The sequence below is a fragment of the Nipponia nippon genome, unplaced genomic scaffold, assembly GCF_047370975.1.
Source record: "Nipponia nippon isolate SJK-2023a ecotype South Korea unplaced genomic scaffold, ASM4737097v1 scaffold_5, whole genome shotgun sequence".
Lineage (NCBI taxonomy): Eukaryota > Metazoa > Chordata > Aves > Pelecaniformes > Threskiornithidae > Nipponia > Nipponia nippon.
The window spans coordinates 92,335,193-92,348,476 of record NW_028262369.1 but is presented as its reverse complement, the minus strand read 5'-3'; the positions used below and the strand labels follow the sequence as shown (position 1 = coordinate 92,348,476).

Below are 13,284 nucleotides of genomic sequence, written 5' to 3'. Positions count from 1 at the left end.
CAGGTGACTTGGATTTATGGTTGTAACTCTTCAGTTTCATATATAAGTATTCATTAAACCAATGTGATCTTTTCTGTGAAAGTCATTCTGTGCTGTGGTCTGCCTTTTGTTGCATTGCATCGTGTTAGCATCAACAGTGATTTTAATATTGTACAATTTTCAAGGCAGCAGTAACTCCTTGATCTAGTTCTGTGACTGCCATCTGAAAATAACCATAAGGGACACAGTACAATTTGCGTATCTGAGAAGAAATCAGAATCAAGATACATAGTTAGCACAATCTGTTACTTGATTTTAAATGGATCATTAATGAGGTTTTCTAACAAATAGTAGAGTTTTTCCCATTTTTAATTAGAAATGGAGAAGGAAAAAGAAAAAATAAAGAAAAACAATTTTCTTATCATTTTCCTTTTGTAATTGGATGACTTGCTTCAGTGCTGTGTGCCTATATTTAATTAATGATCTCAAACTTTGTTATGCTGTTTGTTAATGCTAGTCATTGTGCTAGCCGTGTGTCTGTTAGTTTATTTGCATATGTGTGTGGGGGAGTGCTCCCAATGTGATGATCTTTTGTTTGATACAGAAATATAATCACATTATACATCCTGAGAACACACTTTCCCTCTTTGTTAATCATTTTAGTCTGCTGATTCACCTTTGTCATTATAATTTTATAGAGTCATAGAGTTTAACGCTGGCAAAGATGATTCAAACATAGCGTGACCCATGTGCAGCTCAGCCCTTCTGGTCACTGAGCCCCTGTGGAGGGAGCCCTGTAACTCTGAGCCATTTACAGCACGTTCTGCTGGGCTACGGCTTGTCACTTGCCAAATATTGTTTCTTGTTTCTGTGGGTCCCAGTTGGGCTGATCTCTGCTCTTATGTCTGATATGGACAATAACAGCAGCACACTAAATTCCATTGGATGACGTTACAGGTGTATATTTAGTTTCCCTTATTAAGATGCATATATGTTCCCATTTAAGTAATGAAGTATTTAAAATGCCTTCCTGGAAAAATGGGAAGACAGCACTATTTCTAGGATACTTTTTTCTGGGAAAATAAATGTTCAAGTATAAATGTTCATCCATCTCAGATGTCCCCAGTTACCATCTGTAATGCACAGATTTGGCTATAGTAACTTCTGCTAAAATACCTATGGAAGCAAAAATCATGTGACTGGTTTCACTGGAGAAAGCAATTCCTTTGCAAAGACCAAGCACACCACATGTTCATAACATCAGTGGTGACTCCTGGTTCTGAAAACAGTGGAATTCTCTGGTGGTTCAACAATGCAGGTGGAATTATTGTCAAGAATAACACGTGTACTAAGTCAGTATGTCAGTGAGTTTGGGAAGGCATTTTATCTGGAGCTTAAATCTTGATCAAACACCTGACAGTAACTCTAGTAATAACACTTTAAAAGGTCCACACTGAGTAACTAGGCGATAAGCATCACTGACGTTAAAAAACACATAGCCTGGAGGTAGTTAATATTTATAATGAAAATTATATTGGGTACTAAGTGCTTGTAGCATTTTAATCTATTCAACAATATATTGGAAAAAATATGTTTATACAGAACGTTGATCATATTGAAAATATTTTCCATAATCTGTCTGCGACAGATAGTACCTCCTGAAGAAACCTGGATGAATATGTAACTCTTGAGAAATTACTCCCAAATTTATAATTAGTAGTTTTTGAAAAAAATTGCTAGATTGTCTGGAATAGATGCCTGAAGCACAGCCTGCAGATAACAGGCTGTAGGAACGGCGACCTGCTTTGTTCTCTAGCAGATGAATTTCTGCAGTGGGTACCAGGAGAGCAGGCTAGGGAGTCCTGCGTGACTGATGTTTCAGGACCCTGCAAAGAACTGTCTTGCCATTACTACTACTGCACAGTGTGGAAGGGCTTTTGTGGCTACAGGTTCTTTTTCCCTCTTTGACCAGGCTTTTTGGATGGACAGGGTGATGGGCCACTCACGCAGCCTCGACAAGTCTCCATGGTTTGCGTCCTTCACAGAGTCCCCCTGGCAAAGCGCCCTGGCAGGGTCTGCACCATTTGTGCTTGTAGTCTCTCAGGCTGCAAGCCTGGAGAATTAATGGGAAAATGAAAACAGCCTGATCCAAAGTCCTTTTGTTTGGTTCGGGTTTTTTTAAGTCCTTTTTCATTGATTTCAGTGGACTGTGAGTCAGATCCATACTGCCTGTTACATGATATGTTGGTCCAATGACTGACAAGACTGCAGATATTTCTTCTTTTGAAGTCATCGGCCAAGGCATTCACATAAATCATGACATGCATGAAATGCATGAAACTGCAATTAAAACAAATCAGGCTTAATGCACACTGAAATCCTTAGTAATTAGTATACAGGTGAACGTGGAGGAAAAGGCACAAGCTTAGCCATCCTTCCAAGCAAAACTGGAAAAAGAACTGTGTATATAATCGAACAGCATGTGAATATTAATGCACAAAATCCTCTGAGTCCCTAGTTCCCTGATGCAATTATTTTCTATTCACATTAATTGTTCCTAGCAGATGACATTAATGACTTTGAGTTAAAATGTGTGCAAGGGAGGCCTTCAGCAGATCAATACTGTTTAAAAATAGGGTCACTTTCACAATCATTCACTCAAGGTGTAACAGCTCGTAAATAAAACAACATTAACATGTTGATTGATTTATAAATGTTAATTTTGTAGTTCATTTTTATGCTTTTTTCCTGAAACCTGTCAAACTGTGGATAATGGTGGGACTCGTGTTCATTTGTCATTGTTGCATGTGAAGTAATGATAAGTTGCAAAACAGTGACTAGAAGAAAAAGTAGAGTTTGTTTTGGATGAAGAATGATCTGTTCTGCAGACAGGAAGTCTTGGACAAAGTAAGCACAAACAGCAACATTTCAAATTAGAGCAAATCTTCTTTTACCTCGGGGTCTTCATTTCCCTTGAAATTTAACAGCAGAGTTTGGAATTTTAAAAATGCTGATCTGCTGCTTATTTGACAAATGCTTATCCTTTGCTCATTCCCTTCTGCCCCCCCAGAAACTCCATTCACGCATCTTAGACCTCTCATCTGGGGATGTGATTTCAGAAGTAGAACGAAACAGAAGCCTGATGCAATCTCGAACTGCTGATGCTCAGATTCACGTGAGTTTTTCTGCTGTCCTTGTACCCCTCATTTGGAACCCTCCATTTCGCCTCTGAAGTCTGATGTCAGGGATGAGCCATAAAGCTGATCTCTGAAGTGGAACACTGTTGAGGCAGATAACAATGCTGCTTCTTCCTTCTGTTCTCTGAAATTCAATATTGTGTCCTCAGTTGATATAGTAAGCAGATAGTGTCACTCTGTGCAAAAAAGCGTAAATCTTAGCAATGTCCCCAAGATACCTTTTTGGGTATTGATTACATCTCAGAATCTCTGAGAAATGGTCAAGGAGCTTTTTATTAAAGCCCATACACTGTATTATTCATCCTACTTTTATGATATATTATGTATGAACTTTTAAAAATTCATGGGCTCTGCATTTTTTTTTTTTCAGATGGGGTTAGCTTTGTGCTTATTTGGCAAAACGATAGCCAGTGTGGCTTTCATGTTTCATTGTCAAAGAGAAAAGTAGCTTAAAAAACAAAAGTCACATAGAGGGAAACAAAGAGGACAAGAACAGAACATCGAAGCTGTGTGGGCCTTTGATCTTGAAGTATAGTAGTGTCAACAAAAATGTCATCTCCTTTGTAATACATACTTTAATGAAAAGGCATTGTTTCAAAGGTTCATAGAAATGCTAATGACCCTTTGCATTATATGTAATTAAGCCTTCAGGTTAGGTTTTTCTAATATAGAGTTTTGTGTCTTTAATAGTCTGATTCTTTCAATTTTATGTGATGTCTAGTAAAAAAATGTGTATTTAAATTGTAATACTACATTCAGGCCTTTTTGCTCTAATTTCATTAAAAGTAATGACTTAAGAGTCATGATTACAAAAAATTAAAATTTCACCATGTCAGTTAACAGACCCATATGCAAGTTAAATATATTTAATTAATGCATCATAAACATACTATTCAAAGTAATTTCTCTGATAATTTAGACAATAAAGGCAAATTGCAGGAGAAAATTCCACTCTCTCTTTAGTGATCTGAATGCAATCTAGAAATTGGGCAGATATCCTACTTCAGAATCTGTAATGGCATGGTATTTTTTGCACATTTTCTCATCTCTTAAATAATAAAGATGATTACTGTTATATACTGTTCTTTTGCTTTGCTTAGATATCTCCATTTTTCCCGTTGCTAAAACTGTAGGACCAAATGCCTTTCTCCTGGACAGGCTCTCATACTAGCTGAAGATGACAGAAAGGGAAGGCAGTACTTGTCAGTATGTTGTGATCTCCTCTTTTCTCTTACAGGAGGTTCTTATAGGAAAGGATTTTACAGGCATCCTTCCCTTAAACACTATGATGACTGGGACATAGCCTAGTGTAAAGGGCAGAAATTTGACATGACATGTTTTCCCAATGGCACAGCCGAAAGGCAACGAAATAGCCAGAACAAGCAGATGCTGCCATTGGCCTCTCTACAGTCAACCTTACAGGGAATGACACCATCATAGCTGAGGATGCTGATGAGAGAGGGTCTCCCATGGGAACCATGATGTCAGAAATAAAGAGTAATTTGTCTCAACAAAACAAGAAAGTCTGTTTCAGAGCCAAAAACACAGGCATCAGCCTGCCTCTGATGCTGAAAGATGTATTCTTCCCAGAGCCAGTGGATTTAAAGGCTATTCCTCCTGCATCCATTTGACTTCCTAGGAGAACATGTACCAATAACTCCCAGAGGTGAAATGTGCTCTTGCTACCTCTAAATGATTTTCCCATTCATAGCTTTTGCCTGTGACAGAGAATAATGATTTGCCCTGTAGTTACGTTTGTCAAAAACAGCACATTATTATGTCAGTTGAGCAATGAACAGCTGTACTGATGAACTCCTCAGCAGTAAAAATTCTGCTCTCTCCCATTTAACTGAAAAAAGGTTCAACCCTAGTAGTAATAAATGGGAGAACATGGGGGAATAAATGGAAGAAATTAGCAGAAGGCCAACAAACATGTTAGTGTATGAGAAGTGCCTACAAACTGAGCATTTTTCCAGAGATTTGCATGAAGAGGCTGTGCCTACTGCCTACACAGTTTTGATAATTGTTTTGTGGACTCAATAACTTTAGATTTCTTGTGTCTTCCTGAATATAAAGGTAAAATTTTCATCTAAGCAAAATTAATTTGGGGTGTATCTACATACAAAAAATCAAAGCGAAGTTTTATGAAACCGAGTCATGTCACTCTGTTTGGTGTTCCTGGTAATTAAAAAAGATGTCTGATTCTGTAAGGAACCTGGAGAATAGCATAACAGAATGGTGTAGGCACTTAACATTAAAGAAGCTCTAACACTGTTACGCACAAGAGTATTACTTTGAAAACAAATTAAAGGCATCCTAGATACTCCTACAGAGGCTTAATATTTTACCTAAAGTGCTATCTGCTCTTCATTACTCTCTTCCTCAAAGCTGGCACTTAGTCACAGTCAGCTGAAATTGCATTTGGAGAGGGGCGATAACTACACAAGTACTAAAGGCAGCCATAAAGTGTCAATAAATTGCATAAGCAAGAGGCTTCAGCTGTCTGCGAGCGACACAAAGATGGATTGTCCTACGTCAGAGAGTTTCTTAGACAAAGCTTTGAACTAGATAGGAAACCAAAATTAGACTGTAATGGAGAGATTCCATTCTCAGTGGACATTCTGGTTGGGATACTAAATTAATTTACCCTGTCCAAGATGTAGAGCCTCATCTGTTACATTGTAGGGCTATAATGCAGTTGTCAAGATGTACTTATATTCTTATAACTTTGTTTTCTGTATCTTACTGGAGCACGCTGCTTATGTACAAAGCATAATTCAAATAGACTCAGAATAATCTTTAACAAAAGAAAAGCAGAATACTGGTATTCAAGAATAAAGAAGAAAACATGGCGGATTGTGGATTTTTCCCCCAACAAATGAAAATGTTAGCAATTTTTAATTTACTCTCTGTATTAAATTCACCAGATGCTAATGGCATAACAGGGAGGTGTTAAGTAGCTTACTTGCTTTTTCTTTGTCCTTCTTAATCAAGAGGAAATTAAATTACCTTTTTCCACCCATGACATATTTCTATTTCTTCTCATATTTTAGGAATGCCAGCAGAACGTGAAATCCAGTATACCTGTCTTGAAATGCCAGAGTCAATTAAATATGACAGGTCCTAGCCGGCTGTATCCCCGGAGCAGCTGCAGTAGCAGTGAACTCTCCCTCTCAAGTGCTTGCAGTGAATATTCCAGTGGTTCCTCCTACACTTGGAATGATGGAAAGACATGCAGCAAAAGGGTAAATCAAATTAATTTTCTTCATTTATTAGCTTAAGTTAATCTGAAACAAGATTAATTGAAAAGCTGCCTATTTCAGACTTTTTTTTCACTTTCTTCTCTCTTTTGTATTTAAAACAGTTGTCACTAAACTCAGTAAGGGTTGTCTCCCTGATCTCTCCCTCCCTCTCCCTCTTTTTGATTTTTCTTTTAACAATTCCTTTATCACCCCAATTTGCTCACAGTTTCCTCATTTATTCTGACATTTATTCTGTCTTTCACAGTCCAAATTGTTCTTCTCCTTTATCTTAATCCTTCCATTCATATTGTTCTTCCTACAGGTTTTAAATTCACTGCAGCCTTCACACCACTATGAAATCCGTTATTAAAAAAGAACATTGCTATTAATAGCAATGGATGAAATGTAATGCCCCATGCAACTCCTAAATCTCTTCACTAAAATGGTAACACTTTTTATTAACAGCACTTGTGAGTAATATGTGAATTTTATTTTGTTTTAACAGTCGTTCGTGAGCTGGGATAAAAGAATAAGCATTGGTTCTTCGCTCCCAAGCAATCTCTCAAGTCCTGCAGATGATCTACCTCCAACCCGTATCAAGGAAAACCATATCTTAGAAGGGCTGAAGAAGTTACAGAAGCAAAAAATATTACTTGAGTCACCTTCAGTAATATCAAAATGGGGTTACAAAGATTGCATGAACTCTAATGAAGGAATATATTCCCCTGGAGTTAAATGTGGCAGCCATAATGAACAGACTCATTGTAAGCCAATGGAAACAGGAAGTATTTGCCTTGAACATAAGACGACTTTCTCTTATGATTCAGATTCGCACGATGATGCAGATGACGACTCTTCATCCTTACTGTTGCTGCAGGAAGTACCAAGCAAAGACTGCAGGACCTATTGTAACAAATTAACTCACAGTGTTTCTGACAGTCTCTTTGACTGGGATCCTAATAGGAAACATTTGCCAGAAAGAAGTTCGTATTTTAATTCAAAGGAAAGACCTGAAAAATTGACTAGTTTTGTCAGTGGATTCCAGGCAGAAGTAAAACCGTGCACCAGAGCAAAGCTGCCTGAGTTACAGTTAAATCAAAGCCATGCTGATATAGGCTGGAAGGACCTTAATTTTCAGCTTTCAGATACTGACGACAATGAAGTGTTGGATGAATTGCATATAGAAAGCAGTGATGAGAAAAGTCCATCAGATTTATTAGCAAATCCTTTTACTGAGAAGTACACAAAGACTTCTGACATGCTCAAAGTTACAGAGAATTCTCAGTTTGTGTCTACTGACAAAGAGGAAAAACAGATATCTGCTCACTCAGACATTAGGCCAAAGACATGTAATTTCATTAAACAACAAAAGGTTATAAAAAAGACCTCTTCTGAAGAGTGCATTACCGTAATATTTGATGCTGAGGATGGTGAGCCTATTGAATTCAGCTCACATCAAACTGGAGTTGTCACTGTAACAAGAAATGAAATTTCAATCAACCAGCCACAAACTAGGTCCAATGCAGAATATACTGAACTTATACCTCAGGGAATAACCGATTTGCAGACAGGAACCAATGCTAGAAACTACACTGCTTTAGAAAGACTTGAAGATGAAACTGAGAAAAAGACTCTTGAAGATAATACAGGGAATAACAATACAGTTGTCCCCATGACCTGCAGTGAATCTTCACGCTGTGGAAGAGTGACACTGCAAAATACTCCACGACAAAAACTAGTGAAGCCAGTGTATGATGTATCATACAAGGGCAATTCAAGCTCCACTGTGCATGCAGAAATCAATCAAAAGCCAAACTTGACTAAAATACCCAGCAGAGGTAAATTTTCTCCACAAAAAACTGCGATGACAGAGAGCGAGGAGGCACCTGTAGCTCAATCAGTGGGCCCTGCAACCCTTGAAAAATCACCTGCTCTGCCACCTGTAAAGCTTTCGAGATTCAAAAAGGCACAAAGTCCACCTCGTAATTTTGACTCAAAAGTCGACTTCCAGGTTCCAAAGCCCCCTGCCCACCCCCTGCCTGGCTTGAAACATCCAGGCAGAGGCGATGGGTCAAAGTATCCAAAGAGTCAGAGTCCAGCATCACCACTGTTGCCTCAGCACCTTACAGAGCCCAGCAACTATGGAGAACCTCCAACCAGAGACTTTCATTGTGATTTAGCAACTGTAGAAGCCCGATCACCGTCCCCACCCCTTCCTCCAGGCAGGTCAACATCCCTGTTGATTCGACCTAATTATGCTCATTCACCACCTGTGGTGGTAAAGTTAGGAGGAGCTGGTCCCAGTGAAACAGCAAAAAATATACTGAAATCATCACCATTAAAAGGAACTGTGAACTCTGGCTTTCATAATCAATCTAGTCATGAAATGCAAGCAAAAAATGTATCTTCTGGGGCCAAAATTGAATTATCTTACCTTCAAGAAAATACAGAAGCAATTATGCAGAATAAATGCATATCTCAGCAACCCCATAGTGCATGCCAAGGACTTTCCAAAGTTTCCACAAAGCAAGTCTGCCCAAAAAACCCTAATCAGCTGGGTCTCCACAGGAATCATGAATTTTCCAACACAGATTTTCAAACAGCCAAGTCCTTTTCTCTAGGTTGTCCATCATTGGAAACAACTTCTTCACAAGATGCATATTCCAGCAAAAAAGATATTTCCAGTGACAGTGGGGTGGATCAGCCACAAAAGATGCCAAACATTCTCCCCGCAACTCCTCAATGTCATACAACAAGCACAAGTGAGCCTTTACTCTCTCAGGTAAACAATTCCCCTATGTCAACACTGTTTCATGGTAGTGACACTGCACAGGCTACCCAAAACTCTAATGAGAAAGGAATGAAAACCCGTCTCCCTGTAGGACTGAAATTATTTGTCAAATCTCCCCAGCTTCTCCGAAAGAGCTCTACTGTACCAGGGAAGCAGGAAAAAGACAGCATAAATGCAGCTTCCAAAAGTAATGTGCGTTCAAGTAAGTACAAGCAAAATGAATCTATAAGGGTAACCACTAGAGGTGCAACAGATGCTGAATTAAAAGACTCTACATCTGATACCGAAGTAAAAAATAATTTTACTGTGGGACTTAGTATGGATACAGCATCACCTCATTCACATGAAAACTGCAACCTGGTGGTAGACAGAGTAGATGGATTAGAAAACAAATTAGTTAAGAGATCTGTTTCTTCTAGCAACAAGTCGCACTTGAAGCCAGCTCTGGGCATGAATGGAGCAAAAGCTCGTAGTCAGAGTTTTAGCATTCATACAGGGGAAAAGCCATCTGCCCCTGTGACAGAAGGTCTTGGAAAAGTACGGACTCAGATTATTACAAACACTTCTGATAGAGGAAATTCTCTAACAAGGCAGAACTCAGCCATGGAAGGACTTCAAATCAAGGCCGTTCCTGGGTCAGCAGTGACACCAGAGACTCTTTCATATACTCCTAAAACCACAGAAAATTCTTATTCTAGACAAGGTTGTCTTGGAAATATGAGTAGTTGCAATAGCCAGCATGGTAGCCCAAGCAAACTGCCCTTCAGATCATCTTCAAAAGTAGACTTGTTTCACAACACTTCAAAATGTGGTGGAAACAAACCATTTTCTCAGAAAGATGCACGCAGTCTATCCGTCCAGAGTGAGAAAAGCACTGAAAGTTCTAAACATGAAGCTCTAAGCAAAAAAAGTGTTCTGCCAGCAGAATTGGAGTTAGAAGCGTCAGCTACTGTATCTTCCAAACAAATTTCATCATTTCAAAGTTTGGATGGAATAAAGTGTCCTCATAAACTGGAAGCAACGAAGTCACGAAGACAGCAAATGTCTTTAAAGTTAGCAGAAGCCTCTGAGAAGGTTACCGATGTTTTGAGTTCACCAGCTCTACAGCCTACAATAGAGGAGAAAGTCATGTTATGCATCCAAGAAAATGTGCAAAAGGGTCAGGGACAAACCAAATCTCCCACTGTGGAGACTAAACAAAAGACTGGGCCCTCTCTGGCTAGTTGGTTTGGCTTTCGAAAGAGTAAGCTCCCAGCACTGAGTAGCAGGAAAACTGATGTTCCTAAAACAAAGGTAGAAAAAAAAGATGCAAAAGTTTCAAGCTTTGGAATTAAGCAGGCAAAATTAGAGAGAAGAAAAGAAAAAAAGAAGACTGAACAACACTGTGAAATAGAAAATGAAATTAACGGGAAAACAGACAATGGTGACGTTTTAGCTGATGTCATGGAGAGCAAAATTATGAAACCTTCGCAAGACATGCCTGGTGAGATTGAGTGTGAACAAGTCAAAGGTTCCACCACAGCTACATACTCACCAAAAGACAGTTTTATGAAAGAGCTTTTAAACAGGTAAAACCCTGGAACACAATTTGGGATGTGGTGTTGTGTAGCTTTACAGATGCTTAGATGCTAAGTTCAATGTATGTTCCTTTTAGACTAAGAATGAATGCATAGTAGCAGTCTGTAGGTACACTATCAGGACTTTAATCTCTACTGGAAAAAACACCAATAATGAGATGATAATTTTGTTCATGTTATTTTGTTAACCAAACCAATGGCCTTTGAAATGAAAGAATGGCAAGTTAAATCCAAGTAGATAGAAATTCAAATGATTCAAGAAATCAAGAATCTAGGCAGGTGGTGTGTAAAGACAGAGGATAATTAGGTACATGTTTTAATGTATTCCATCTTCATGTATTGTAACCAGCAAACATATATTTGGTAACTAGTCAGAATTAGTTACATTTCTAGCTACCACAACCTTCGGTCACAGAAGAACTTAGCAATTGCTATACTCTGTTTTCACATTTGCCCCACAGCAGTCCCAAATATAATATAAATCATTATATGTGAAAGACTAAATTGATATACTACCTGAAATTGCAAGTGACAGATTTGATCAAGGCTAGTTAGAAACATTTATCACTCAAAGGTCTAGAGACAGAAAGATACAGAGAGGTTACTTTAAACATTAAAGGAATGGAGAAGTAGAGTGATTGAAGAAGGGCAATGTAATTTATCAGAGGAATCACTCTCTACCTGCAGAGTTGATAAGAAAGCAGCTCAGCAGACAGAAAGTGGATCAAATAATGTTTCCTACAGGAGTGTGTCGAAGGGCAGCTCCCAGGGCTCCTCTCTTCACAGCAACTCTATCAGCTCTCAAGGAAACCACAAGAAAAACAGCAACACAAAAGCTGATATGGAAATGCAGAATCAGACCCTGGTAAGTGCTTTAGTACATGAAAACATTATTACCTTCTTTTTAACTTCTGGATGTGTTCCTTATTGCCAGTACAGACAAACAGGATAATAACTGTTTATATATGATAGAGAGATTTTGTGTAGCTAAAGAATTGTGAAGTAATACAAAAGTTGGCAGCTTGACTATAGGCCAGGTTATACAGCTAGTCATGAAGATCCTACTGCTTCTGCTGGCAATTCAATTCCAGTGGAGATATATGCACAACGATGCTATAATCATACTGTAGTAGAGTGAAATAATAGGACTGGTTTCTTTTTTTCATTTTTTCCCCTTTCCCTGAAAATTGCATGCCAGTGTTGAACATTCCTCTGAACATTATACAAATCAAGCCTAAACAGCGCACTGCTGATGGGGAAAAGGCAAAGTATTTGAGCACATTTGGGAATATCTGCCACTTAAGAGGGAGTCTTTCAAAAGCAAACACATACATTTGACCCATGTCTCTGTATCATGGAAAATCTCCGTTAATGCCCTGTAGTTAGTTCTATGCTTCAATAAGGCACTAACTATACCTAATGCTTTCATTTACCCAGAGACTACAAATGTCGCAATTTAGGAGAAAAATCATTTTATTTTCTGTTAGCTGCTAGATTCTGTTTCTTGAAAGGTTATGCGAGTGGCTAACTTTTCTGCATCGAGAAGTGTACAAACAGAGTCTAGGATTGTAGCCTAAAGTCAGACTGAATGGGTGCCCTTCCTTGTGAAGCTTCTAATAATTAACTTTAGAATTTAGTGAGGAATTTCTTGCCTAGCAAGGGCCTTTCCCATGATGTTTTAAAGTCCAAGCAGCAGGAAAACAGAGATGCTTTAACTTGATGAGCATTCTTTTCTCATTCCTGGTAGCTGCCTTGACCTTATTATTATGATGATTATTAACAGTAATCACAATTTTCACAAAACAGTCTGAAAACTTGTGCCAAATATAATACTGAACATGAAGTTGAGGCTATTACTTTTGTTGTTCTGATAAAACTGAGTTACTGAAGTACAGCATGTGCAACTACTTCATCTGAGAGAATTTGAAATACAAATTCTTTGGGTTGTGTTTCAAGGGTAAAACAAATTTCAAACAGCTTCATAATGAGACCTGGAAAAACTTAGCTTAGTACTGGTGTTTAGGATGCTTAAGGTTAAAGTATCCCACACATGGTTTCAACTTCAGGCAAATGTTATTTTTACTTTAATGCAGATGTCTTTCCTAAGAATATCTGCAAGGTCATTTTTTAAAACTTACAGGGAACATACGCAGAATGAATGTGTTTGAAAACTTTTTCCTCCTGACTCCTGTGGTATCATCTCTTCTTTGAAAATGCAGATGTCTCCTGCATTATAAAACCACAAATTATAAGCATATCTAAGGCTGTCCTTGTAGTGTCACTGAAAGGAAAGAGAGAGAATGAAAGTCTGGAAATGTGCAATATGCAGGAAATTCAATCCAACTGATCTAGAACTTTGATAGCAAAGCAGAGCCCCTTATCAGAGCCACTCAGTTTAACTATGCCCCATTTAATATGGTCCTGACAGCTTACGGTATATCTTCACTGTACAGAAGTACAAAAACTCTACACATTGCTTCTACAATTTCTTGCTAACT

General features: G+C 38.4%; 1 protein-coding gene across 1 annotated transcript in view; it reads left to right on the top strand.

The window, feature by feature from the left end:
- The window catches only part of NCKAP5 (NCK associated protein 5), a 406,910-nt gene that overhangs the window by 335,370 nt on the left and 58,256 nt on the right, over positions 1 to 13,284 (top strand). The window contains exons 12-15 of the mRNA XM_087733741.1: positions 3,050 to 3,154; positions 6,230 to 6,421; positions 6,924 to 10,777; positions 11,531 to 11,651. Of these exons, the coding sequence (XP_087589867.1) occupies positions 3,050 to 3,154; positions 6,230 to 6,421; positions 6,924 to 10,777; positions 11,531 to 11,651 (4,272 nt within the window). The remainder of the gene's footprint in view (positions 1 to 3,049; positions 3,155 to 6,229; positions 6,422 to 6,923; positions 10,778 to 11,530; positions 11,652 to 13,284) is intronic.